General features: G+C 55.2%; 2 protein-coding genes across 12 annotated transcripts; both read right to left on the reverse strand.

The window, feature by feature from the left end:
• Positions 1–41: 41 nt before the first annotated feature.
• On the reverse strand, positions 42–3,761 carry HSD3B7 (hydroxy-delta-5-steroid dehydrogenase, 3 beta- and steroid delta-isomerase 7). Of its 6 annotated transcripts, none has more exons than XM_057529061.1 (7): positions 3,646–3,761; positions 3,098–3,217; positions 2,732–2,887; positions 2,325–2,433; positions 2,148–2,247; positions 1,630–1,792; positions 42–1,096 (listed from the first exon to the last, which is right to left on the reverse strand). In XM_057529061.1, the coding sequence occupies exons 2-7, from the start codon at positions 3,180–3,182 to the stop codon at positions 681–683; spliced, it is 1,029 nt and encodes a 342-aa protein (XP_057385044.1). In that variant the 5' UTR covers positions 3,183–3,217; positions 3,646–3,761; the 3' UTR covers positions 42–680. The 6 variants fall into 6 exon arrangements, with proteins under 6 accessions (XP_057385044.1, XP_028023480.1, XP_007186498.1 ...); XM_028167679.2 differs by having other exon boundaries at positions 2,148–2,193; positions 3,098–3,265; XM_007186436.2 differs by having other exon boundaries at positions 3,098–3,265.
• A 538-nt stretch (positions 3,762–4,299) lies between these two features.
• SETD1A (SET domain containing 1A, histone lysine methyltransferase) lies at positions 4,300–27,280 on the reverse strand. Of its 6 annotated transcripts, none has more exons than XM_057529442.1 (19): positions 27,141–27,280; positions 26,194–26,358; positions 25,883–25,978; positions 23,844–24,114; positions 22,412–22,533; positions 21,950–22,179; positions 20,816–21,665; positions 19,882–20,667; positions 19,183–19,359; positions 18,961–19,048; positions 18,091–18,248; positions 17,847–17,934; positions 15,395–15,736; positions 7,994–9,028; positions 7,402–7,574; positions 7,199–7,309; positions 6,887–7,006; positions 5,202–5,339; positions 4,300–5,118 (listed from the first exon to the last, which is right to left on the reverse strand). In XM_057529442.1, the coding sequence occupies exons 2-19, from the start codon at positions 26,341–26,343 to the stop codon at positions 4,945–4,947; spliced, it is 5,109 nt and encodes a 1,702-aa protein (XP_057385425.1). In that variant the 5' UTR covers positions 26,344–26,358; positions 27,141–27,280; the 3' UTR covers positions 4,300–4,944. The 6 variants fall into 6 exon arrangements, with proteins under 6 accessions (XP_057385425.1, XP_057385424.1, XP_057385427.1 ...); XM_057529441.1 differs by having other exon boundaries at positions 27,102–27,239; XM_057529444.1 differs by lacking the exon at positions 27,141–27,280 and adding an exon at positions 26,936–27,068 and having other exon boundaries at positions 15,395–15,682.

Genomic DNA, 27,280 nt, shown 5'->3' on the forward strand with positions numbered 1-27,280 from the left:
GGGAGGCGGGTGTGGGAGCTGGACAGGTGGATGGACACGGGCTTGGAGAAGGAGTTTTAATCCAGGGCTTGGACTGGTACAGCATTACTGGGGCATCCTCAGGCAGAGATCAAACAGTGTTGCAGGAACTGATTTGGGTAGAGGGGTGGCAAGAGGTGAAAATACACAGATTTCCTCAGCCTTCGTTGAAGAGAATTAAAAGATAAATGTCCAAAGGTAATAAATGTTTTAAAATAATGGGACTATGACCCCCAAGGAGGGACAAAGGTGGTGGGAGGAGCCAGAAAGCATCTTCACTCTGAATCCGGGTCTGAGGATCACACCTGGATATCCGAGGTCCAGCACGAGGCCCTGTGGAACTTCTACCCACTTCCTGCTTGAAAAGCCAGAAATGGGATGGGACCGTTGAGAACGTCAGGGGAATCAGACCCTCGCCAACCAGCCGTCAGGCCTGGGTTGAGAGTGAAGACACACTTGCTCCAAAACCCTGCCCTAGAACTGAGGGGTATTAGGACACAGGCTCAAGGCTCATGAATTACAACGTGGAGAGCTCTAGGACAGCCAGTCTGGCACCAGACCCCTCCTCCGGCTCTAGAATGCAGTCTTCCCTCCCCACCAGGGTCTGAGGGCTCTGGACCTGGATGGCTGTGCCATGCTGGCCTCCAGGCCCAGCTCCACCGTCACTGGGCTGAGCCCTCCATGGCCTGCACCCAGCGGATGGTGCGGGTCCGGCTCTCCTCCCAGGAGAACGGGGGCTCATAGCCAAAATGGCGCCGAGCCTTGTCGGTGCTGACGGTGAAGGTGGTGTTGGCCATAGCCAGCGTGTAGGGGTTGAGCAGGGGCGCGTAGAGCAGCAGCGGCCGCAGCAGCCACTGCAGCAGGACATTGAGGGCAGCCAGAAACACCAGCAGCCAGTAGGGCAACAGTGGGCGGGTGCCCACCAGCCGGAGTCCACAGGGGCCCAGGAACTCCATGTTGAAGTCCTCATAGCTCTTGTAGGGTGAGTTGTCATAGCAGAAGTACACCTGGCCACCCATGAGCGCAGCTCGGTGCTCTAGCTCCCGGGCCACCAGCACGTGCATCCAGGCCACGTTACCTGTGGGTACGGGGGGGAGAGGGGGGTGCCGAGGAGAGAACCGGGGGCGGATATGTCCTTGAGTGCCCTTGCAACCATGTAGATACTGCTCTCTTCTGGGCCAAGGCATGGACAAGCCACCCTGTCCTTGGGCCCACGTAGATGCTGCCCACATAACTACGGCCCTGCTGAAGGCTGCTTTCTCCCAGGCCCCTGTAGCCATTTACCCTCCCAGGCCAGCCTATGTGGATGCTATTCCTTCTTCTGTTAGTCCTGGGCAGATGCTCCCCCTCTCCTCTCCTGGGAAGATGCTGCTCACAAAACTGCAGCCCTTTCCTCAGCCTATGACATGGTATTGACCTCAGCCTTCCCAGCTGGCACGGACACTGTTTTCTCTGTGGCCCCTGCAGACGAGGTCCACATATCAGAGTTTGCTCTGGCCCATGTACAGACCATCCTTTTTTAACCAGAGTACAGAACAAACCCTCGCCCCAGAACCATGTGGGTCCTGCCCTGTTTTTTTGGCCTCCCCCAACGCCTAGCCCCGGCCTCACCCACGTAGACCCGGCCGTGCTCCACAGAGGCTGGAATGGCCCGGAAGAGCCGACCCCCCAGGCGCAGGCCCTGGTGGTAGAAGTCCCTCATGATCTGGTGGCCTTCGCCGTAGATACCGGTGGGACGCAGGGCACATGTCACGAGGGGCAACCCCCCGAGGACCTGGGGGCAAAAGGCAGGCACTGCTAAGACCTAGGACCTGGTGGTTTGCCCTCTGCCCTGATCTCCTCAAGCTGGAGATGGAAGGAATCCAGGGCAGGATGCAGAGGAGCCCACAGTAAGAAACAAATGAACAAACAAAAAACCAGGGGCTGCCCTGGTGGTCCCGTGGTTAAGACTCTGCCCTTCCACCGCAGGGGGCTGGGTTCGATTCCCTGGTGGGGGAACTAAGATCCCGCATGCCGTGCAGTGCGGCCAAAAGGGAAAAAAAAAGAAGGAGCCCACAGGCCCTGGCTCTGCCTCTGCCTGGCAGCCCTTTCCACCCCCGTCTCCTACATCTCATCTTCTCCAGTCTCACCTTCCTCCCATTGGCTTCCAGGACGAGCTGCTCAGCTAGGGCCTTGCTGCAAGGATAGGGGTGTCTGTGTACTGCTTCGTATGGGGTATTCTCATTGCCCCTAGTCGGGGGAGAGGGAAGATTCTTAATGCTGAGGGGAGATGGGGCCCTTGAAGTATTGGGGGAACCTCAGCTCACCTGTAAAAGGGCTGGCCTTTGATGTTGGGACCCACAACTTCCATGCTGCTTGTGTAGACCAGGAAGCGTGTTCCGGTCTGCACACAAGCCTCAATCACATTCCTCGTGCCTGGGGGAAGGCGGGGGTGTATCCAAGCTGAAGCTTCCTCCCCCTCTGCGTCTTTCCCCTCCCCATCCCAAAGCTGGATGAGGACACGTGCCTTCTTTCCCCAGGCCCAGGGAGAACCACAGCAGGTCAGTGAGGGCCGGCCTGCCATGACAGGGGCAGAAGTGTCCACAGGACAGATTGTCACAGGAGAATCACAGAGGTCAAGGTCAAAGAGGGGGGCAGGAAACAAACAGCCAAGATCAGGCCATGTGCCAGGGAGTATTGAGGACATTGTCAGAACAGGTAAGGAGCATCTCACCCTGCACGTTGACCTCATGGATGGTCTCAGGACTGGTTTTCCCAAACACATCCACCAGCCCAGCTGTGTGGATGACCACGTGGGCTCCGGCCACAGCTGCTGCCACCTCGTGGGCCTGGGTCACGTCCCCCTGGATGGCAGTCACCTGCACGGGCCCTGGGAGTGGGTAGGGGCAGCCAGAGGCAATGTCAGAGCTGAGGCTGTCAGCCAGCTGCTGGGTTCGGCCCACACCCTTGGGAGCCACATTTTCCCAGTGTGACTCATTCATCCTATCCATTCGCACTGGAGAACATAACAGGCATCATCTTTTCCACAAGGAAGGGAGTCCACACCCTCCCCCGCCCCCACCCCGTCCCCACCAGTCACCTGTCTTCAGCTCCTCCAGCCAGGGACCCAGGTGTAGGTCAAAGATGCGCAGCTCACGGAGCTGGGGTTCCTGCTGCAGCAGCATGCGGACCACATGTTCCCCCAGGAAGCCACAGCCACCTGTGACCAGGTACACCAGCTTCTGGGCTTGTGCAGAGTCTGCCATGCCTGGCTGGGGAAAGAGACACTGGCGCGCCTGGGTTGTCAGCCGCCAACTGCCCCAGCACCAGCGGCCCCGTTACTCCTAGGAGGGGCCCCTGGCTTAGTGGCCTGGAGCAGTGACCCAGGGGCCAGAGCTGTTTCTGGAGGCTGTAGCTGTCGCTGCAGTGGCCAGGCTACCTGCCCTCTGACCCTGCCAGCTGCAGTTACCGAGATAAGGGGGAGAGCTTGGCGTGCAGGAAGGGGTCAGGGTTTGAGGTGGAGGGAGAGGTTCTGGGACAAAAAACGAAGGGTGGTTGGCAGGGAGCTGGGGAGGCAGTGTAGAGGAAGGCGAAAAGGGCTGGGACTGGGGGAAGGGACCCCCGGGCCCTGGCATCACCACTGCCTACCTGCAGCCACGGTCCCAGGCCGCCCAAACCGGCCAGGCCACCGGAGGCCGTCTTCTATAGTCTCCTGGGCCAGCGACACACCGTCCCCTTCCGCTTGCTCCTCCTCCCTCCTGGCCCATTCCAGGAACAGAGGCCAGCCCAGCCTCCACCTCTCCGCCCCCCACACTCTTGCCACAGGGCACCCTCTGGTGGCCGCTCCGGGCTGCACTGGCATCTGGTTCCAGCAAAACTTGGGCAAGGGGGATGGGGGAGCCAGAACCTGCCGGGTGGGTGCTGAGTAGGGGTTTCAGCCACAGAATGGAGCAGGCAGGGGGACCTCACTCCCGGTGCATGATATCAGCCTTTCCCTCTTGCTGGATTTCCCAGGAGGCCAGAAGCCCAGCAGCAGCTGTGGTTTTGGGAAGGGAAGGGAGGCCTGACCTTGGCCCCACACTGGCTGGCCTTGGCGGGGGATTTCTGGATGGCTCTCGCAGCCTGTCTGCTGGCCCAGAGTGATGGTGGCTGAGTCTGCAGGTCTGGGATCTTGCCTGAAAGCCCCTCTAGCCACCCCAAACTTCAGGCCACCTATTTCCCTGTCTTCACCTGCCCCACCCTCTGTCCTCAACTCCCATCCCACCCTGCTCTTCCCCAAAGATACTGACAAAGCACTTTTGTACAATAAAGTTTAATCACAATTATAAAAATGTGGCGTTGGGTTCGCGCTATTAACATATGTACAGTCCAGCCCAACAGGAAGGGCCCGCCCCCCACCATCCTGGCCTGGCAAAGCCGGAGCTTCCAGACACCAGGGTGGGAGGGTGACCCACAGGGTCTGGCAGGAACAGAAGACGAGGCAGGGTTCCAGGCACAGAGTCCCCAGGACTGGGGGCGCAGGGCCCCCCCCAGGGGGAGAACATGGCCACTGCCCCTAGAGACCCCTAAACTGGGGAGGGGTGCACGCAGGGCACAGAGGGGAAGTCCCCATTAACACAAAGCAAGGGGGCTATGCAGCCCCCCGAAGAACAGGATCTGTACAGGCCGGCACCCCAGGTTTCCACAGGAAACAGCTGCTGGCAGCTACAAAACATTTACAGCTTCTTCTCCGCAAAGAAAAAAAATCGGGGTGGGTGGGCAGGGGCAAGAAGGGAAGCGGATGTTGCCTCAAGGGACTGAGGCTCCCTCGCGAGGCTCGGGGCCCCCCAACCCCACATTTGGAGATGGGGCATGTGGGCCCTGCTGAGCCCACTAAGGCTGGGTGGGCTGGGAGCTCAGGGCACCAAGGGGAATAAATAGGGGTGAGGGCACCAGTCCTGCCCCACCTCAGTTGAGGGAGCCGCGGCAGCTCTCGGTGCCGCATAGACACGGGATCTTGTTGTCCTCCAGCGGGAACTTGTAGTCATAGGTGATCTCCTCATCCACGCCGATGGGCTGCTTGGAGTAGATCACGATCTTCTTCTGGGACTCGATGGTGATCACCTTGGCATAGCAGTTGGGCTATAGGAAGAGGGCAGCGTGAGTCACGGCCGCCCCCTCGGCTCCTGCCCCGTCCGCTCCCCCCCACCCGGTCCCCTGCGCACCGTGCAGCAGTGGTTGATGAACCTCGCCAGGTTGCCACACTTGGTGGCGTCGATGATGGTGTCGTGGTCCACCCGGAACAGGTAGCTGCTGCCAATGCCCTCTTGCACGTAGCGCTTCTCCCGCATGTCGGCCACCATCTAATAGAGGACAGGGTGCGATGATCAGGGGGCTTCCCCTCAGCTTCCTGCCGGGCTAGGCCTGACCCCACTGGCCCCTGTGATGGGGGGTCCAGACAGTCTCCCAGCTGCCACCCCGGGAGCCGCACTGGCCTGTCCTGGATCCACAGCTCTCCCTCTGGCACCCGCTACCCCAAGGCGCTGACTCCTGACTTTGCTTCCAGGACCCCCACCTCCCAATACCTTTGGCTGCCGTTATGACAAGGTCACCCACAGGACCCCAGGGAAGTCTGCACTGGCCACTGGGCAGGAGAAGCAGTCACTGTCTCCTCCTGGAGTGTCTGCCTGGCCCACGGGAGAGCCCCCAGACTCCTGGGGACTGGGTCGGTTCCTGAGATGACAGTGGCCGTTTCACGGACTGAATCCTACTCATCCCTTCTCCCAGGACCCTCTCTCTGAAACAGGCACCCACGGCTACTGCTGTCCACGCCAGGGCCCACATTCTTGGGTGAGAAGGAGTACCTCATTTCCCAGAAAACAGGACGATAAACCCTCTGCACACTCCCCTTGGGTGAACTCACTCTCTTCCAGGGCTTCAACTGCCAGCTAAGTTGGGGGAACTCCTCCCAAACTTCCATCTCCAGCCAAATCCACCTCAGTGGAACTGCTGGGCGACACCTGGTAGATGTCCCCCGGTCACTGCAACTTCACATGTGCTGACAGGAGCTCATCTTGACCACACATCCGCTCCTCCTCGCTCCCTATCTCACTGGCAGCCCTACCTACTCCCAGCTGCTAAAGCAGCACCAAGAAACCATCTTGCCTCGGCCCTCGCCCTCATTCCCCAGAACCAACTCGTTGCCTGGTCCTGCCAGCTACCTTGGACCCACAGACTCCTGCTACCTTGGACCCACTGCCTAGCCCAAGCCTTCAGCCGGGATCTCTGCAACAGCCCCACCCCGCCGTCTCAGCCTCCAGTTCTCTCTGCATGCTGCAGTCAGATGGAGCTTACTAACCTCCAAAGTCCTCTCCTGCTTAACGCTTCGCAGCAACTTTTCTCCTCTCACCATCGGTCCAAACTCATTAACGTAGCTCCCAAGCTCTGCGGCGTCTGGCCTCCACCAGCCCCCTCCAGCCTCACACTGCTGCCACTGGCCCTAGTTTTTCCAAGTGGCCATACTGACCTCCTTGCCCTAAGACCATCCTGCCTCCAGGCCTCTGCATGTGCCGTCCTACAGTGGAGAGCACCCTTCCCCTCACCCGGGCCTGGGAGTTGCTCAGCGTCCTTCAGCCCCTGGTTTAAACATCACTGTGCTCCCACCTCCCCTGCCTCCCTGAACACCACCCCCTTTCGTATCAACCCAACACCATCCTTATGTTTTTTGCTGGATCATCAACATCTAGTTTACTAGTACCCATTTCTAGTTGTTGAAGGAAGGAAGGGAAAAAAAAGAAAAGCAGGTTTCACTGGCTAAGTCTCAGAGCCAGGAGGGACCCCGAGGGCCAGATGGTTCTCGTGTTGGCAGCCCAGGCTGCCGTCAGGTCAGGGGCTGGGCGTGGGGCCTCACCTGGCGGATGTTCTGACCCACGTATTCGATGACCATCTCGTCAGCTGCGATGGGTTCCATGGCAAAGAGCCCCCACTCATGGATCCGGCTCCGGCCGAATCGGAGCTTCTTCTTCCGAAACTAGAGGGCAGAAGGCAGACTGTGCTGCTGGACGTCCCCCTCAACCTAGCTGCTGCTTGCCTCTCCTCAGACCTCCGGGGCAGGAGGGTGTTCTGGCCACTCGCCGCCGGCCCACCCCTGGCGGGGTGGTGGGGGGCTCCAAGACGCTGTCTTCCAGTGGCGCCCCTTCCCTCCTCAGTCCCCACTCCTCACCTTGAGCTGGTTTAACTTCAGCAGGTCGCTGTCCATGATGGCGGAGGTGCCGATGGCGCTCAGGAGCCGCCGCTGCTCAGAACGGCGCTCCGAAAGCACACGGTTAGTCCCCTGTGAGGTGCAGGCCAGGGAGGAGGTAAGTGACAGGATAACTAACAGGAAGAAGATGCCGCCAGTGGGCAGGTACCAGGGCAGAGCCTCACCTGAGTGTCCGCTCCTTCCAGCTGCCGGGCCGAGACGGGGCACACGTCCAAGTACCTGTCCTTCTCCTTCTTGCTGATGGGGTAGTAGCCTTCGCTGCGGGCCGAGCCTGTCTGGTGCTCGCGGGGCCCATCCTGGGGCCGCCGCTTGCGTTTCGGAGTGCTCAGGTTGGTGAGTGCGGGGTGTTAAGGAAGAGAACGGGGTCCTCACCAGCCAGATCCCTGGGGCTCCACTCCTCTCTCCCCCGCAGTCCCAGCCCAAGGAGACCTTAGCTGGAGGTCCTGAGCATACTCAGTGTGAGGACAGAAAGACGGAGAGAAATAAATCTTAGACCCCACCTTTCCTGCCACAAAATCTCTGGGAGGCAGAAAAGAGGCACGAAACAGACAGCAATGGTGGCTTGGTAGCCAGGGGAGAAATAAATACCCAAGCTGAACGTGGCAGAGAACTGGACAGGGAAGGAGGCCAATGCAGACCCTAGGAACGATCTCAGGAGGACAGTGCCTGGCTGAGTGACCGCAGGGAAGCCCCCCCCCCGCCCCCCCGGGCCTGCCTCCCTGTCCTGAGAAGGCCAGCCTCCGGGGCTCAGGATATTGGTGTGATGGACCCAGTGGGTGTCGTTAAGCCAATCAGCCCCACTAGTCTGCTGCAGCAGCCGCTCGTATGTGAGCCGCAGGAAGCCCATGTCCTCCAAGTCCAGGCCCGAGTTCCAAATGTCATACAGGATGGTCATCTGCTCAAACTCGCTGCGGGGCTCGAAGGTGGGGGGCGGCGGGGGCGGGGGGGGAGGCGGCGGCCGCCGGCGCCGCGTGTGGGAGCGGAGGCTGCGCCGCCGGGTGGCGCCCTCGCCGTCGCTGCTGCTGCTGCTGCTGCTCTCCGACGACTCCGACTCCTCCTCCTCCTCCTCCTCCCCATCCTCCTGCCGCTGCTGCTGCTGCTTTGGCTCCTCTGCCTCAGCCACCACCACCTCAGGGGCCTCCAGGACCTCGTCTGCCGGGGAGCTGAAGAGGGCCGCAGGGGCAGGAACTGGCTCCAGAGGCCGAGGGGCCGGCGTGGAGGGCGGCGGCTTGACGGCCAGGGCGTAGTTGTGCTCCAGGAGGATGTGGCTGAGCAGGGGGCCCGGGCGGTCCGCCTCGTCCAATGTCTCTGTGGCCTCTGAGTCGTCGCCAGTGGGCAGGGCGGGCAGCCCGCGTCGGGCTGGGGTCAGAGCCAGGTCGGCCAGCACGGCCAGGTCCACTTCTGTCCCTGGCTCAGCCTCCTCTTCCTCGGTGGAGCGGCATCGGCCTCCAGCCCGGCTCCGGCCTCCTCGGGACACCTCCTCGGGCCAACTCTTGACCAGAGACGCGTGGTCCAGGGGCAGGTTGCGAATGGTCCGCTCCACGGCCCGGGGGACTTTGCGGGAGGCGGGGCCGGGAGACTTGACCTGCGGTGGGGCAGCGGGGGGAGGCTCTGGGGCCGGTACCTCCTCCACTGCAGAGAAGGAGACGGTTTTCCGGCGTTTCTTGGGTGGGGGCAGGAGGGGGATGGGAGAGGAGGGGCGCTCATCGGGGCGGGGGGCGGGGGCCGGGGGCCCAGCCGGTGGCTCTGGGGTTGGCTGGGGCACACTGGGGGGCGGCTCCTCCGTGGAACCTGGGGAGGGAAGCACACAGGGAAAGGGAGAGGGTCAGCTTCTCGGCCGACCGTCATCACAGATTCGCTACCGGCAAGAACCCGGCCAGCCTCCCTGGGGAGTCCGCACCCCAGCTGCCTTCACTCCTCAGCTCCCCACAGACACTCCTGCCCTCACAGAACTTCTGGTGTGATGGAGACAATCACATGAAACACATGTGCAGCCCGATCTCTGAAGGGCGGGGGTAGGGGCTCAAAGGAAACAAACACTTGGACTCTAGTCTTTTTACCAAGACTGGCGGTGACAGAACCACATCCAAAAACTAGACACAGAGATCAGACGACTTTCTCTCAGCTGCATTTTATAACCAGGATGCAGTTGTCCAGATCTGAATTAAAGCATCCATTATTTTGACTACAAACAATATTCTTTGTTCAGTGAGGTGAAAAAGATACAATGTAAGAAACAATCTTTTTATTAAACTATTTTATAAAATTGCACTGTGGACCTGCCCAAGTGAGAAAGGGGTCAGGAAGTCTCCCCTCAAGAAGCTGAGGGTGGGGCTTCCCTGGTGGCGCAGTGGTTGAGAGTCTGCCTGCTAATGCAGGGGACACGGGTTCGAGCCCTGGTCTGGGAAGATCCCACATGCCGCGGAGCAACTGGGCCCGTGAGCCACAACTACTGAGCCTGTGCGTCTGGAGCCTGTGCTCCGCAACAAGAGAGGTTGCGATAGTGAGAGGCCCGTGCACAGCGATGAAGAGTGGCCCCCGCTCGCCGCAACTAGAGAAAGCCCTCGCACAGAAACGAAGACCCAACACAGCCAAAAATAAATAAATAAATAAATAAAAAATTAAACTATTTTATAAAATTGCACTGTGGACCTGCCCAAGTGAGAAAGGGGTCAGGAAGTCTCCCCTCAAGAAGCTGAGGGTGGGGCTTCCCTGGTGGCGCAGTGGATAAGAATCCGCCTGCCAATGCAGGGGTCATGGGTTCAATCCCTGGTCCAGCAAGATCCCACATGCCGCGGAGCAACTAAGCCCGTGCGCCACAAAGACTGAGCCCGCACTCTAGAGCTCACGAGCCACAACTACTGAGCCAGCGTGCCGCAACTACTGAAGCCTGCGCACCTAGAGCACGTGCTCTGCAACAAGAGAAGCCACCACAATGAGAAGCCCACGCACCACAACGAAGAGTAGCCTCTGCTCGCCGCAACTAGAGAAAGCCCGTGCGCAGCAAAGAAGACCCAATGCAGCCAAAAATAAATAAATTAAAAAAAAGAAGCTGAGGGTGAAGCTGAGGTCCCAAGGATGAGGAGCAGGCGGTGCTGTCTCTCCCCAGCTAACAGGGACAGGGAGCACATCCTCCCTCTGCGGACACCCCCAAGCCTGCTGCTGAGTGCTGGGGTCTGAACATTGCTCAAGGCATGCATACCATAGCCCTTTCCCCAGGGCCCAACCCTATCCTGCAGACCTGACCCATCCCCATGACCGGTCCACAGACTTGCCCTCTCATCCTAGGTTTTAGCCAGTCAAGCAGGCATGGCCTTTCAGGCCCCCGGCCCTTTGTTCACATGGTTCCCTTTGTTCGGAATGCCTCTCTCCTTTCGCCCATCCAGAAAGCCCACACGCAGCTTTTGGACCCAGCTCAATGACACCACCTTTGTAAAGACTTGCCCAGTTTCCTCAGACATTGGTAACATCTTCCTCTCAGAACCAGAAGGCTGGTGGTTCTCAACTGCCATCTTCAAATTGTCTGCAGCAGATTAATAGCTAGAATTTTGTGCCAAGCACCAATCCAAGTCTTTCGCATACAGTAAGTACTCATTTAATTCTCACAACGACCCTATGAGGTGAGTACTATATTAATGCCTTCTTACAGATACGAAAGTCAAGGCAGAGAGAGGCTGATAACCTGCCCAAAGTCACCCAGCTAGCAAGTGACAGAACAAGACCTGCATCCCAGGGCAGCCTGGGTTGAGTTTGGGGTCTTACCTACTGCCCCGCACTGCTCTGGACCTCCTAGCCTAGGACTCAGCGGCTACAGGTCTGGCCCTACCACCCACAGAGCTAAAGGGCAGCCAGCACCAGGCCTGGCCTGAGCAAGCAGGCAGTGATCAACATGTATCCACTGCCTCAACCGACACGCCCTCAGCCTCCTGTCTCCCGAGGGTCTGGACACCCCTGGGCTCTCAGCCAGGAGTAACCCACGCTCTGAAGCTAGTGAGGCCCCAGGTGCTGGTCCCCGGTCCCCCAGGTCCTACGAGTCCTCTCACATCCTCTCCTCTCCAGCGCTTTGGGGCGGGCCTCTCCTCTGATCCATCCTCCCAACCTAGCCCACTGGGCCCTCTGGAAGCCTGGCCCTTGAGAACAAATTCCACCCCGCCACCCCCAACTCAGCTTCTTCCCACAGATTTCCCTTTTGATCCCCGTCCTGAAGGAAAGCTGGCAGGGCCTTTCATCATTTAGGGAGGCAACTTTCAGGTTACCTGCCCAGTCTACACAACTCCCAGAAGCCACTGTTTCTATGGCATGACCTACCCCACTCCCTCCCTGCCCCCGGCCATCATTAACTGATGGCTAAATGACCCAAGCCAGCCCAACCAGAAACTTCCCTGAGGATAAGGTTCTAAGATAGGAGGGGGTGGGACTTCCCTGGTGGTCCAGTGGGTAAGACTCCACACTCCCAGTGCAGGGGGCCCGGGTTCGAACCCTGGTCGGGGAACTAGATCCCACACACATGCCGCAACTAAGAGTCCACATGCTGCAACTAAGAAGCCCTCATGCCACAACTAAGAAGACCGCATGCCACAAGTAAAAGATCCCGCATGCCGCAATGAAGATCCCACGTGCCGCAACTAAGACCCAGTGCAGCCTAAATAAATAAATAAATACAAATAAATCTTAAAAAAAAAGAAAGACAGGAGGAAGTCTGTCTGTGGGGGCAGACATCCTCTGATGGAATGGAGAAGCAGAGGAAGACCATTTGCAGGACAGCGCGATGAATCAGAGGGGAAGACAGAAGAAAAAGCAAGTCCTAAAGGTGTCCAGGCCCCTGTCCCTGGGATCCACCAGACAAGCCCTCTCCTAGGCTCCTGCCATCGGGCCACACAGGCCTCTATCCAGTTGTGTCCTTGGTAGCTCGGTTTTCCCTACCATTCTCTAAAAGCCAAGGGATCGGCCTTAATTTTCCTCTCCTCTCCCACCTCTGCCATCTACCTAAGGGACTCTGAGAGCCCACCTGTTTGCCAGATTCTCACATTCACTCATCCTCAGCTACCCTCCACCAGTCACACACCCGACCTTGTCACCCCCCTCCACGTTGGACGGTGACACTCTGACCCCTACCCTCTGACCACAGTTCCCCAGGTCCTTTCAGTTCACCCCACTGCACCTGTTCAATTTTCCATCCTCTATTGCCCCGCCCTCTAGCCCATCACCCTGCCCTTAAATTAACTTCATTCTTTGTCGTGCACAGACCACAGCGGCCCTTGCTTTGTCCTCTCCTTTCATGCTACTTTCCGCAGCCTTCCACCACTTCCACCCTGTAGACCCCTAACCCAGAATCCACCGAACCACCTGCCTTCTCTCCTCCTTCACCCCAACCCCCGGCCTCAGCAGGGCTTCTGAGTTGCTGGCTTTCATCCTCACTCCCCACCCTCCTCATACTCCAGGCTTCTACTCCACTCATGCCCCCTCATGCTCAGAAATGTCCTGCCTTCCTACTGAAGAGAGGAAAAGGAGGCCTTCGGCTGAAACGCCACAACTCCCTGCTTCCCCATTTACGGAGAGATCTGCATCCGACCTAGAGCGTCCATCCCCCCCAGGTGTGCTGCTCCAGCAAGTGCTCTTCTCTCTCCTGGTCCATCCACCAGCTCCCTCGTCCCTTCAGTCTCATGTACTCGGAAAAGCTAACCCTCCACCAACCCTGCATTTTCTTGCTGTCTCTCCAATTCCAGTTGGGTAACCTTGAACAACTCACTAAGCCTCAAATTCCTCACCTGTAAAATGGGAGTAGCAGAGATGTTGTGAGGAGTAAATGAGAAAGTGAAATTTGCAACGTGCTAGGCCTGGCACATGGGATCTACTCAATTAACATTAACTAATATTATTAAGTACCACCCCTCAACTGTCTTCTTTCGCAAGAGTAGCTTACCCTTCCAAAAGACTGGTTATCTATCACCTGCCCTCACTCCTTAACACCCCCTAACTTGAGCCATGCTACTGAAATTGATAAGGTCACCAATGACCTCCTAACTGACAAATCCAACAGACGCTTTTCCTTTTGTGGCCTTCCAATATAGGCCACTCCCTCCTTCTGAAAACCCGAGCTCACTGGTTTCCTTCCCACCTCTCTGATCACTCCTTTTCAGCCTCCTCTGGCTCCACTCTGCCCCCCTATCTCTTGTAAGACAATTAAGTCTCTGGCCCCCTTCTCTCATTCCATACATCCTTCCAAGGTATACACAAGTGTATTCACACCCATACTTTCAAATACCTATCGCATTTCCAGCCTACTGTTTTCTAGAGCTTCAGATCTTTTTTTTTTTTAAACTTTTTATATTGGAATATAGTTGATTAACAATGTTGTGGTAGTTTCAGGTGTATAGCTTCAGATCTATTGATCCAACAGCCCACTGACTGTTTCTACTTGGAGGTCCCAGAGGGACATGAAACTTAACCCCAATTAAATGCATCAGCCTTCTTCCTAGTTCTGGTTCTCGAGTTTCCTTTCCTGGTAAGTAGTTTAACCAAGTGGTTCTAAATTTCTCTGAAACCCTCATCCCCACTTCCACTCCCTGCACCTCACTGTAACCACCCTGGCTTTGGTTCAGGCCCTTCGCTTACCTGCATCCTTTCAAACCGTCTCATGAGCTGCCCCACCTCCCTCCTCACCTCTTCCAAATCCCTCCCCCTCCTGTGAGAATGATCTTTCTGAAATGCAAATCTGATCACATCCCACTTTTTCTTCCTACTCTGAAAATGAAAGAGTACTGATATTGCTGCCCCCGACCTACGATTCCATCGGCTCTTCTGCCACCGACGGACTTCGGAGAGACTGAGAGGCGTCTTAGGATTAATCAGAACCTCAGCTCCTTCTCTCATGGGTTCTGGGCCAGAACAGAGCGCCTCAGTGCTAGGAGGTCTTCCTGTGCTCACTGCCTATCTCAGACCACGGATTCTCAATAATGTTCGAGAGAGATCTCTGGAAGGCCACATGCATCTTTGAAGCATAACTTGAAAACTGAGTTAATTCCACCATAAGAGCAACCTACTCCAAGTTACCACCATTGCTTGCCTTACTTCCTGCAATAGCCTCTTAATCTCCCTGCACGAACTCTGGCCCCTCTCCAAGTTTTCTCTGCACTGCATCTTTTCAAAACACAAATACAACCACGTCAGTCCTCTGATGGCATTCCACTGCCCTCAAGATAAAGCCCAAATTCCTAGTGTGGCCTACTCATTTTGCATGATCCAGCCCTCGCTCATCTCTCCAGTTTAGGCCACCCCAGCTCCCCCTCACTCTCGGCTCTCCAGAAGATTAGCTTTCTTTTTTGTCTTCCAACATGCCATTTACTCTGCCTTGGGGCCTTTGCACATGCTAATCACACCCTCCTGCCTGCTTTGGCTTGATTTCAGCCTAATGGTGCTTCAGCAGAGAAGACTTCCTCACAGATATGCCCAGGTTCTCAGAGTACCCTGTACTTTTCTTTCATGGCTCTTACAGTTTGTAGTCACAGATTTTCTTAAGTATTATCTTAAGTAGAGATTAAACTGTCTCTCCCTATAGACCGTAAGCTTCATGACAGTGAAAACAGTGCCTACTGTGCATACCATCACATCCCTTGCACCCACTGTAAGGATTCAATAAGTAAGTATCTACTACCTGAAGGAACAGTTCACTCAGCAAGACACATTACACGTGTGATATAAAATAACAACTGAATGTACAAATCCACAAAGGAAAGCAAAGACAGAATTAAGTTCTGGGTTTATGTTGTTAATAGTTATTATCTATCCAATTTGACCATTTAATCAGGCATATACTACACATTAAGGAAGAGGCTTAAGAAAAATTGGTAGGAGAAATTTACTAAGTTGGGAGTTCTCTCTTTTACTTATTTGGGAAAAGATCATTCTGTTTTACTTTAGTAGCCAAACACCCTGGTCTAACTCTGAAAACTGTACATGGCAGTGCAGTTTGAGTGTGTTAGGCCATAAATGTCTCCAAGGGAGGAGTGACAGGAGATAGTGACTTCCATCCAATTTTGTATGTTTTCCAACAAAGTCACACACTCGTATACAATTAATAAACGTCAACCACACTGTTCCCATGAAGACAGACACACACATACACAAAAACTACAACAACAGTTCCACACCACCTACCTGCAGGTCTTGCTGGAGACTTCTCCTGTTCGGGGAGAGGTGTGACTGGGGAGTCTGCAACCCTTTCTGGCTCAGGCTCCTCCGCAGGTGCTGACAGGGGCACAGGGACATCTCTGGGGGGCGATGATGCTGAGGGTATGGTTGCTGGCTGCTCCTCTTCCTCTTCTTCTTCAGAGGAGGACTCAGATGATGAGGAGGACGATGAGGAAGAAGATGAAGAAGATGAAGAAGATGCGGAGCTGGATGAGCTGCTGCTCTCTGAGTCCGATGCGCTATCATTCTCACCATCTGAGTCAGCATACAGAGAACATTTGGAGGACGAATCGCTCTCGTCGTCCTCGCCTGGAAATCCAGAAGGGGGAATCAGGCGAGGTGAGAAGACCCCTCGCTTGGTCAAGCCGTGGGTTCATTCACTGACTCACTACTAGGGATATGTTAGGCTCCATGCTAGGTGCTGGGGATTCCTACCCTCAAGGAGTTGGAGAAGCACCCAATCTGTCCACAGTGTGATAAAACTTCACTATGAAGGGCTAGTGGAGCAGGCAAAGGGAAGCCCTGGATTCTGCCTGGTTGATCGAGTCAGGGAAGGCATCCCTGTGAAGGAGATGCTGAAGTCAAGAAGGACAAGGAGTCCACCCAGCAGACGCGGGGGCTGAGTGGGGACGTCAAAGGTAAGAGAAGATGGTGCCCCTGGAGACTGGCAAGCAGCCTTGCCCTAACCACCAAAGCTTCTCCCAAAGTGGGTCTTATAGACACTGCCTGGACAACAGACTCTGAAAAAGGATTCCAGGGTAAAATAAGCTTAGAAAATGTTATATGGTCTATGCCTCTGGGAGTGGTAATACATTGGAAGGGCTCTAAGAAATTAAGAATTTCAGAGTCTTGGAGGAACATAATCAAATAGGGGTCTGGAGAATGGCAAGATGAAGCTGAACAGATAAGCAGGAGCTAGATCACAAATGGCCTAAGGCATCAGGCTGAGAAGTCACCTGTGGAAGACAGGGAGCCAGGAAGAGACTTAATGGGGGAGAGTAACAGGGTCAGGTGTGCATTTTAGGAAAGATTCCATCAGCAGGCTGGAAAATGGATTGAAATGAGAGGGATGGAAACAGAAATGGGGAAAACAGTCAAAACTGCTGCAGAAGGCTTCCCAGGTGGTGCAGTGGTTGAGAATCCGCCTGCCAATGCAGGGGACACGGGTTCGAGCCCTGGTCCGGGAAGATCCCACATGCCGTGGAGCAACTAAGCCTGTGCGCCACAACTACTAAGCCTGCGCTCTACAGCCCGCAAGCCACAACTACTGGAGCCCACGTGCCACAACTACTGAAGCCCGCACACCTAGAGCCCGTGCTCCGCAACAAGGGAAGCCACCACAGGATAGCCCGCTCGCCACAACTAGAGAAAGCCCGCGCGCAGCAACGAAGACCCAACACAGACAAAAATTAATTAATTAATTAAACAAACAAACAAAAAAAACTGCTGCAAACTCTGAGTGAGAAAGACAGGAGAGCAGGAACAAGGGAGGTGACAAATTCAAGAAACACTGAAGCGGTAAAACGGACAGGAATTGGTGACCAAGTGGATGTGTAGGGGTCTGCACCCCTCACTCTTAGCAGATGACCTTGCCCTCTGCTTTCCTGAGAGAGAGGCTCTCAGATCACCGTTCTCATGATTCTGGCCTCTGTTGAAATGGCACCTCTCGGAGGCATCCCTTCACCATCAGATGTAAAACAGTCCACCTTTCCCCTGTTCCCTGACACTGTCACTCCCTACCCCGTTACCCTAGTTCATCTTCTTCAAAGCAAGTATCTCTACTTGAGGTGCTACTATTTGTCCACTAGTATGTCAAGTCCCCGCCTCCCCACCTTGACCGATCGTAAGCTCCAAAAAGGCAGGGACCACATGTGTCTTGGTCGTTGATATGTCCCTAATACCTAGAACGGTGTCTGGCACACGGGAGGGGCTCGATATCTAATTCTGAGCAAAGGAATAAAAGAGAGACTGAACCGTGTACTCAAGCCTCAATAAATGTGGAGGAACAGACAGGTGTTCAACTGAAGAACAGAGGTGTGTCTGCTGCCAGCAGCTGCAGCGAGGGGAAGGAGGAGGCACAGCTCGGTGGCCGGGCCTTAACGGAAGAGCAGTGCCCCAAGGGGGAAAGGCACAGTGGGGCAGCAGGAGAATGCAGCCCCCTTATCTTGGGAAAATAAATGGGCTGTACTGGGTTGTCTTCAGGGGAGAGCATGGTTCAGAGGTAAGCAGGAGGGAGTGTTCTGGGTATTGTTTACAGTGGGCCAAGGGTTCCAAAGGATGGGGCTAAAAGGCAGTTGTTTGGGGGGAAGGCAAAGATGGCCAATCAATCCAGCAGGCAGGTTACGTGGGCTCAGAAAGGGCTGGACAGGTGGCTGGTCCCTCCTTCCCCAGAATTTGATGGTACTCTGTGCGTGCTTACCGTCTGATGCCTCTGTCTCCTTCTTCGCAGCATCCATGGCTTCTTCACGCTCTTCATCGTCCTCATCTTCCTCCTCGTCCTCCTCATCCTTAAGGAAAGGGACAAAGGGGAATTAATAGAAGAAGGACAACTGGTCCTCCAGGAAGCACAGCTACCAGGGCTCCAGCCCAGAGAGAAGCTGGCTACGGCGGCAGGAACTCAGGACGTAGGCTCTTGGCAGGGACCGGGTGCCTCAGCTCCTCACCTTCTCTGACGAGGACTCCTGGGATGCCTCCTCCCCCTCGCTGTCCAGAGCAAAGGACTTGCGGTGCTTGCCCTGGGTCTTGCTTCGCTCTTCATCTCGTTTTGGGGGCTTGGGCCCCGGACGTCCTGGCTCTCCAACCTCCTTCTCTCGCTCAGCGTCTAGGCCCAGATGAGTAGTGCAGTTTACCATCAGCAGTAGTAGCCCTACCCTGGGAAAGGAGCTCTGCACACACCATCACTGATCTTTCTCAGGGTCCCACAACACACACCTCATTTTACAGACAAGAAGGTGAAGCTCAGCAAAGAAACGTAAAAACTGCACATTTTACTTGACATTTTACAGTTTTAAACACATTGCACCCATTTTATCTTTCATCTTTTTCTGCGATGGGTGGAAGAGTGAGGCGATTTTGTTATGTCTGGCCCAAGAAAATAGTACTAAGGCCAATGGGTCTCCAGGGAAGCAGATCAGACTCAGTAAGGAAGTTTCCCGCCACGGAAGCTGTCAACCTATAGCTCAGACTTAGACAAACTGGTAGGAAGGGTGTTAAGAGCACTTAAGCATTAGATGGTAACCTTGGGTAGATAACCTCTTTTAACCTCGCGATTATTCCTCTCTTATGGGGAAAAAGTGAAACACAGAAAACTTACGTCAACATACCAGAAATAAAAACCACAGCTAAAATCCAGGGATAACCCTACCTGAAGCTTCTCACATCTCAAAGAACTGCTTTACTATAACCTGTTGCAATTCTTCACTTGGCTCCTTGCCCTCAAGATACCTTCACCCCTTCATCCCTGCCTCCTGCTTTCCTATCAGAATAGAAGCAGCTGTTTTCCTCCTTTCTGCTTCACCTGACCTCCCACTCACCATCTTCATCTTCCTCGGCTGGAGTAGAAGGCCGGGGCCTCTTTTCCTCACTGGCCTCTGAAATTTCCGAAGGCTCTTTTCGCTTTACCTGGGAGATGAAAAGAGATGATGCCCTTTAAAACCCAAACACTCATGGTTCCCAACCACCCTCACTCCAAGGAAGGGAAGCCCCCCTTCAACCCCTCTCCCCACGCAACTAGGCAAGATCACAATTCTGGGTACCTTGAAAGAAGGCAGCCGCAGGGCTCCTCGCAGTCCTGACCCAAAGGCGAAGGCTTCGATGCCGGTGGTGCCCCCACTCTTGGCCCAGTCTACCAGCGACAGCAGGCCTGGCTCTTTGAGCTTTGTCTTCTCTTTATCCTCTTCCTTGGCTTGCTGTTTAGCTGCATTCTGGAATGGCTGCAGGCAGTAGGGGGACCGAGCTCCAGAACCCAGGCGCTCCCTCCTGCCTCAGAACCACTCCCAGGCCCCAGGAATACAGAAATGCATCTACTCACTTCTCCATCTGACACACATCTATGCCACACCTCCCTCGCACCAGCCCCTGTACAGGCATTTTCTCGAAAGTCCACTCATTCAGTCCATCAATCTTATGAAGCTGCTACTATTATTCCCACGCTACAAATGGAGACCCTGCAGATTGATGCCCAGAGAGATTTAAGGGCTTCGTCCACCACAAGGAAGCAGTGGAACCAAGACAAAGCTCTTCTGACTCTCAGACTCCTGCTTCTTCTACTGTTCTGTGTGCCCCGCAACTCCCCTGGGCCCAGCTGTGTGTGCCACCAAGTGCCCACAGTCTCTCTCTCCACTTGCCCCAATCACCTCTCTTCTCTATTCTGAGCTGTGTAGCCTGAAAAGGCTGGAGGTCTATTCCCTCCAGTGGAGCCCCAGGTCTCCCCAGTCCCAGGCACTGGCCCTCACCTTGGCCTTCTCTTCCTTGCTCTCCCACCACTGGTCAAAGGCTCCAAAGGCCACATTCTCCACCATCTTGCGGTTGAGGTCTCGCTGCATGATGCTCTTCATCTCTTGGACTAGGGTGGCCAGCACACGGCCCACGGTGCCTGCCGATGGCAGGGCCTTGCCCTCTGCCAGCTCTGCGTCCTCCCTGGGAGGCAGCCTGGCCTCTTCTCCTGAGACTGAGGAGGAGGGCAGGGGCTCGGCTGCCATGGGCAAAGGCAGCTGGTAGGCCTCCCGGGAGTACGCCCCTCGGCCTTCTTGCCCTTGCGTGTACAGAGCATATGGTAGGCCATAGGCTGCCTCTTGTGGGGGTGGGAATGGGAGGAAGGCCTCCGCAAAAGCCCCACCAGGGGGACCAGCTGAGGCAGCGGTCAATCCTTTGCCCTGCCGCAGCTGGTGGAGCCGGGTTAACATCTGGGTCTGCATCTGGAAGGACATGGGCATTCCTCCCCACTGAGCCCCAAGTCGATCCATGAGCTCTAAGGAGTTCACAAAGTCATAGATGTGGGGGGGTGGCGGAGGAGGTGGGGGGTACTCGGGGGGCGGTGGCCCATCAGGTCGAGGTGGGAGGAGATAGGCAGGCTGGTGGGGAGGGTAAGCAAGCGGAAGGGAAGCCAGGTACGGAGGGGGAGGGGGAGGAGGAGGGGGAGGGGGGGGAGGTTGCTGGGGGGGTGTTGGGGCCGGAGGGGGTGAGCCGCCCCTGTCATCGTCGGAGATTTCCATGTCCTCTCCAGAAGAGCATGGAGAAGCCTGTAGGGGTGCAGAGGACGGTCACAGAAAGCTACTGCCTGTTCCTTGGGCTTTTCCTCAAATCTCTGTTCTCTTGCCTAGTTCCCTTCCTTCTCCCCACCCTGCCTCCTGGATCCCAGGGACTTCCCCTGGCTGAGCCCAACCTCACCTGGTTCTGTCCGTTGGCTTTGGGTGACTCCCGGGTAGCTCCTGGTTCCCCGCTCCCTGTAGGTGCCACATCCTCAAAATTCGCCGGGGCTGGAGGGGGTGTGCAGGGCCCGTGACCTGACCCAGAAGGAACCTCGCTCCCTGTGTCCCTAGCCCCAGGGCCCATGGTACTGTTCTCTTCCTCTTCCTCGGTGTCAGAAGCCAGGAAAGAAAACTTGGAACGCTGCTCCTTCAACAACATCTCAATGCGGGAATCCAGGCTGCTGTGCTGAGCGAAGGGCACACTCTCATTGGTGGTCTCTGGGGCCGGAGAGCCGGAACGGGCAGGTGAGGCTGGGCGGGGGGAGGTCCGAGCTTCTTCCCTCTCAGGGCTGGGCCCCCCACCACCCCCGCCTCCACCAGGTTCTGGAGGCTCTGGGGGTGGAGCTTCTGAGGCAGGAGGCCGGTAGTCCTGGTCAGCAGGCCGGTTGGGCTCAGGGGGCAAGTAGGAGGTATAGGAAGGTGGGAAGCGCTCAGCTGTATTTTCGGCAAAAGGTGCCCCAGGGGGCTCCTCCCGGGTTGCCCGGCGGGGTGGGTAGGAAGCATGGCGTTGGTAGCGATTCCAGCTTTCATAATATGCTGGGTAGTTTGAGTCAGAACCACGAAAATGAGAGGATGAGGAAGAAGAGGACGATGAAGAGGACGAGGCCAACGAGGAGGAAGAAGAGGAGGGTGCGGCGGTGGCTGCAGTGGTGGCGGAGACGGCTGCAGAGGTGGTCGTGGGGGCTGAAGACGCAGAGAAATGGCGGCGGGAGAAGGAATCTTGGTAGCTGTTCTCTGACCGCCGGGGCTTGAAGGAGGCTGAAGTGGTGCTGGAGAAAACGTGCAGAGGGGTTAGCTGGGTTCAGCTCCGCATGCCCCAACCCCAATGCTCCGCTGTCAGTACCCAAAACCCCTCTATGCTGCCCCCAAAGGAAGATCTACACGCTACTGGGTTCCTAGCTAGAGAGTAAATTCCCTGAGGACAGGGATTTGTTGGCTGGATCCAGAGAAACTAAGGCAAATTACTCCCAACTCCCTCTTAGAGACTCTAGGTTTCTTCTTCCCAGTGGCAGCTCCCAGAATCTGGGGGTCCCAGAGGGTGTTTCCGCTGTACCTGCTGGAGTAGGCAGAATCCTGAGAGTAGGGGGTGCTGCCCCGAGACGTGTAGGGGGTTCCTTGGGAGGACTGAGGGGTGAACTGGCCGAAGGAAGATGGGGTGTCTTGTCGGCTGCTGGAGAAGCTCGTGTCCTGGGAGCAGGGGGTGCCATTGCCAGGAGTGCCCACCACAGCAGTGCCTGCTGGGAAGGCAGCTGTGTCGGAGGAGGAGCGGCGGCGGGATTCAGTCTGGAGGGAGAGAGTGGAGCAGGGAAAAAGGAAAAGAGATCAAGCACCATTTGACAATATGCCCTTCACCAAACCAAGAACCCCAATTCCCTGCTTTTTGAAAAAAGCTAGGCCTCTTTTCCTTGGCTCTTCCTATACTTAACAATGAAGTCCAGAACCTCCCAAAGGCTGCTTCTGGCATCTGAGCACCGGGCCCATGTGGCTAGGACTAAAGCAACCACAAGCTTCTCACCGTCTCAGTGGCTGCACCAGAGCCTTGGAACTTCTCACTCAGGGCCTTGCCCCCAGTGGGCACTGTCTGAGGGGTGTAGGAGCCATTGACTATCAGTTCATAGTACTTCATTCGTTGTTGTCCTGGAGGGAGGAAAATGGGAACCAACAGAGTCAGATGGAGGAAACAACTCCTTTCTGATTTTGTGTCCCCACACTTCTTTCTCGGGCCTCAAGTTTCCTAAGATTTCTTGGAGTCTTGGGTTTGGGGCTTTCAGTCCTTCTACCTCATCTCTACCTAATAACTACTACAGATAATGTATTGGGTGACGTTTCACAGTTTACAAAAATACTTCTAACATGCGTTACTATGTTGGATGATCACCAGGAGAGAGAAGGATCCGTACCCCTATTTTATTTTATAGGCTTAAAGAAAACTAACCTGCACAAAGTGGTAAAACTAGAATTCAAACCCAGTCGTCTGATGCTACATCCCACCATCCTCTTCATCCTATAAACTAAAGTTGCAAAATGGCAGCCTGAAGGCTAAACGCAGCCCACCGTTGTGTTTTATTTGCCCTACACAATCACTTAAACTATTGGCAAGGGCAAGGGAGGAATGCAATATTTAAAACCCAGGAGATTTCACACAAGAACCTAGATTTCTGGCTTTAAGAAAAACTATCTATGTTAGTCCTCATTCCCACCTACAAACTGGCTAATGCCAACTAACAGCTGCCTCCTTCCGATGCCACTAGACAGTATGCCACAGTCCCCACCCCTCCCTACTGCTCCTTAGCACAGAAGCCCAGACTGCTTCACTCACCTATACAGGTCCCTAATTCTCAATCCAAAATTTCAAAACCTCGTGTTTTTAGAATTTGGTGTCAAAACCTGACATCAGGCTATTTACTATAGTTCTTATTCATCCTACCTAATGTGACCCTTCATACATTTTCTTGCAAATACAGTCATACATTAGACTAAAGGGTGCTGCCCCAACCCTGCCAAAGACAATACACAAAAAACCGTATCTGGGGACTTCTTTGGTGGTCCAGTGGTTAAGACTCCACGCTCCCAGTGCAGGGGGCCCGGGTTCGATCCGTGGTCAGGGAACTAGATCCCGCATGCTGCAACTAAGAGCCCGCCATGCCGCAACTAAAGATCCCGCATGCTGCAAGGAAGATCCCATGTGCTGTAACTAAGACCCGGCAGTAGCCAAAATGAATAAATAAGTAAGTAAATAAATAAATAAACGTTAAAAGAACAAAACAAAACAAAACCCGTATCTGTACCATAAACTCTCTGTAAAATTCTGATGTCAGAAACACACCTGGCCCAAAGGTTTCAGATGAGAAATCATGAACCTGATCACCTGCCTGGCCCCAATAGGCATTTGCGTGTACCATCTCTGCCAGAGCCCAACCGTGGGCAGCAGGCGACGGAGAACTCACCTTTGATGTCGAGCTGGGCATGGATGATGTTGCCCATGACGGAGGTAAGGTGGAGGTTTTTGACTGTTTCCTTGGCTCCCCGAGTGCTGGTGAAGAGCACACGGGCTAGGCCCAGGTGCTTGCGAGTACGGGGGTGAAGAAGGATCTCTACCTCTTCCACCTCGCCATACTTTCGGCACATGTCCTTCAGGAAGGTCTCCCGCACGTTGTCATTCAGTCTTGCGAAAGTCACTTCTTTCAGTGGGATCTGTCCGATATAGAATTCATCCAGCTGTGGAAAGGACAGTAGTTAAGTCCAGCATCTAAATACTGACCACTGCTCCTTTGCCCTTTGGGAAATTTTAGCGAGATCCATGAGGCCAAGAGAGATAAAACTGGGAAACTACGAGGCAAGGGAACGGGGAAGGGGGTCCCAACAAGGGATAGATCAGTCTTGACCCATCTCTTCCCTGAATTCTTCTCACCACAGAATAATGACAAGAACCAGGAAAAGAAACGCACAAACTGAAAACTAAACCTCCATGGAAATAACTAGTTATATAGAAATAATTCACCAGTTCAGCTCTTACTAAGTCATTACCAAGGACTGGGCACTAGGAATACAAAGATGTGAAAAAAAGAGATTCCTATTCAGAAAAGTAGACAACACAGACACACACAATCGCAACATGACAAAACAAGTGTCAGCAAAGGTGGAGACAGGGTGTTTGGGAGCCCAGAGAAGGAAACCTTTGTTCAGAGTGGAGGCCGGAAAGGATTCATAAAGTTGGTACCATTCAAACTGGGCTTTTCGGATAAACCGGAGTTCACCAAAATGACAGGACCCGCAGGGCAGAGAACTATAAAATAACATGACATTGCCTAGAAACTGCAAAGTGTGTGGTAGGACGGAACACAGGCATGCAGTATCGAGGCAGGAGATGAGGCTTCGCCAGATGAATAATCATACACACCAATGCACAAAAAACGTGGACTTGGCAGCAAAAGTAAAATAAAAGAACAGTAAAACCAGAGACAAATAACAGCAATTAAATAGAGAAGAGAACGGAGACGAGGAAACCAGGGGAAATGAATACGAGTCTGTATTAAAGGAGTGGCAACAGAAATAGAAAAATTAAGGTAAAAAGAGACGTGTTCAGAAAAAAGAGTCAGCACAACTTGGTGACACATTAAGGACAGAAGAATCATAAGATGACTCCCAGGTTTCTAGCTTGTGCAGCTGAGTAGATAGTGTTGCCATTCATCAGTAAAAGGAGAGTAGAAAGAAGAGCAGGACTAAGGGGGTGAAGATCATTGTTTTACATCTCTTGAGCTTGAGGTTTCTGTGGGGCCTCCAGATGGAGCTGTCCCTCCACCAAGCGTATAAGTCTGGGGTTCAAGAGACTGATCTTGGCTGGGATCAGAGATTTGGAAGTCATCAACATTTCAGTAATAGTCAAAGTTGTGGGTGGGAAAGAGATTGTCCAGGACAAGTGCACAAAGGGAAAAAAGTGGGATGAGAGAATCCCACAAGTGACTTATTTAAAAAGGAATAATAATAAAGAATTAGCGAAGGAGACTAAGAACCACCAGTTTCCTAGGACCAGTGCTCCAAGGCTTGATGAGTCTCCTGCCTGGACAGGGACATGGGAATCCTCTGAGGAAACGAGACGGAGAAGGGGCGAGGAACAGAGGACTCCAGGGGTGGAGTCCCTGGTGTTGTCACTCCCCTTAACTGAGAAACTGCAGCGACACACAGGGCACTGTTTTGCTATGCGCTGTCTACAAGTACACAGTGATAGGTGTAGCAGCTAGACCTGTCTTCATCCTTCAGAAAGTTAACACCCTTGCTTGAGACACCTCACCTATATCTTTCTAGAAAATAAACACATCTCCTGTCCAGAACAACTCAGTCTCACAGCCTCAGAGATTATTAGATCTGGCTGTGATCCTTTCATTGGAAAACCCCCTTTCATTACACTACACTTAGACTGGACTACCAGGATGGATCCTCCACACCCTCCAAGGGCCACCACACCAGGGGACTAGCAGACACGTACCTTAAACTTAGGGACTGGGAGGGAAAAGTCTCTGTTTTTGGACCTGACGTGGCAACGGGGGTCTTGGAGGTCTTCCACTGGTATATACTTTGAGTCCTAGGAAGAAAAGCAGAAACAGAAAGACAGCTCAAGGTGAAATCAGTGTTGAGCTCTAGAGCCCATTCGAAGACCCATATGCAAAAGAGCTGGGTGCTGGCTGCCCACTTTAAAGAAGGCAGGCTATGGGTATGGGAGTTCTAGGTGCTGAACAGAGGTAACAGAGAACGGGGCTTGAGTTCCCTAGATGGTAAGGAAAAGCCTGGGGCACTCACGTTGACACTGAAGTGGATTCCATCGTATCGGTACACCTTTTGAGAAGGCCTGCGCAGGGCAGGGTCCAAGGCAGGATCCACGATGAGCTTGTAGTTCCTCCACTGGAAGCTCGGGGCCTTCTGCCCATCTCCCCCACCTTCCTGATCCATCTTTGCTCATTTACACTGTCAGGAAAGAGGAATACGCAAGAGGGCTCAGGACTTAGGCCTGCCTCCCTTGCTGTCCCTCACCGACTAGCCCCGACTCCAGGTACCCTCATCACCCCAGTTTCCACACCTCACCATGACCCGAGGCTCCCCCAGATTTTCTCCCAAGTACCTTCTTTCACCGCAACACCCCATTCTCTCTCCACCTCCCAACTCTCTCCTCAAGGCCCCAGGCCCATCTCGCGCCCCCTTACCTTCCCGCTCTCCCTAGCGCGCGCCCCACTTGGCCTCGGCGCAAGACCCCTCCCCCGCCCCCTGGCAGGCCCCGCCCCCTCCCGCCTCCTCACCGGCCAGCGGCCCAGGCCAAGCCCGGCTCCCGCTCCCACACACCGGCTCCCGTCCCCGCGCCCCGATCCTCTGGCCAAGAGGTGGCACCTCTTCGGGGCGTTGGAAACACCGCGAGACCGAGCCCGAGACCCGGCTTCGGCCCCGAATCTGGGCGGGGGGTGGGGGAACGCGCGCCGCTGCCCTCTCCTCCCGCCCCGGCGCGTTCTGCCCCCCCACCTCCGCGCACGCGCGGCGCGGCCCCACTCACCCGCGAGCGGCGAGCGGCTCCCCCTCCCCCCACCCCGCGCGGCACCTTAGCGGCGCGAGGCGGTGGCGGCGGCGGCGACAGCGCGAGACCCGGCCCCGCAGCGGTGGCGGTGGCGGCGCCCCCCCACCACCACCTCCCCGGCGCGCGCACCAAACACCACCGCCACCTGCGCGAGGCCCAGCGGGCACAGCTTCTACATTCGCACTTTCGCCACGGGCGCCGCCGGGAGACCCACGGGGCCGAGGACAGCGGCTTCGCCTCGGCCAGCGCGCTGTAAGGCTCAAGAGTTGCGGCCCAGGGAGCCTGGAGATTGGCCGCATCCCCCGGAGAGTGGGCTTCACCACG

Source organism: Balaenoptera acutorostrata, chromosome 15 (genome assembly GCF_949987535.1).
Source record: "Balaenoptera acutorostrata chromosome 15, mBalAcu1.1, whole genome shotgun sequence".
NCBI lineage: Eukaryota > Metazoa > Chordata > Mammalia > Artiodactyla > Balaenopteridae > Balaenoptera > Balaenoptera acutorostrata.

Bases quoted from the DNA above. Each gene is read 5' to 3' on its own strand.
- HSD3B7 (XM_007186436.2), bottom strand. From the start codon at position 3,263: ATGGCAGACTCTGCACAAGCCCAGAAGCTGGTGTACCTGGTCACAGGT. The intron at 2,888-3,097 runs GTGACTGGTGGG...ACCCACTCCCAG, and splicing joins GCTGGAGGAGCTGAAGACAG to GGCCCGTGCAGGTGACTGCC. The intron at 1,097-1,629 runs GTGAGGCCGGGG...CCGTACCCACAG, and splicing joins GCACGGCCGGGTCTACGTGG to GTAACGTGGCCTGGATGCAC.
- SETD1A (XM_057529442.1), bottom strand. From the start codon at position 26,343: ATGGATCAGGAAGGTGGGGGAGATGGGCAGAAGGCCCCGAGCTTCCAG. The intron at 18,249-18,960 runs GTGAGTGGGAGG...ATCTGGGCCTAG, and splicing joins AGCCGAGGAAGATGAAGATG to ACGCTGAGCGAGAGAAGGAG. The intron at 7,310-7,401 runs GTGAGGCTCTGC...TGCACCTCACAG, and splicing joins TGGAAGGAGCGGACACTCAG to GGGACTAACCGTGTGCTTTC.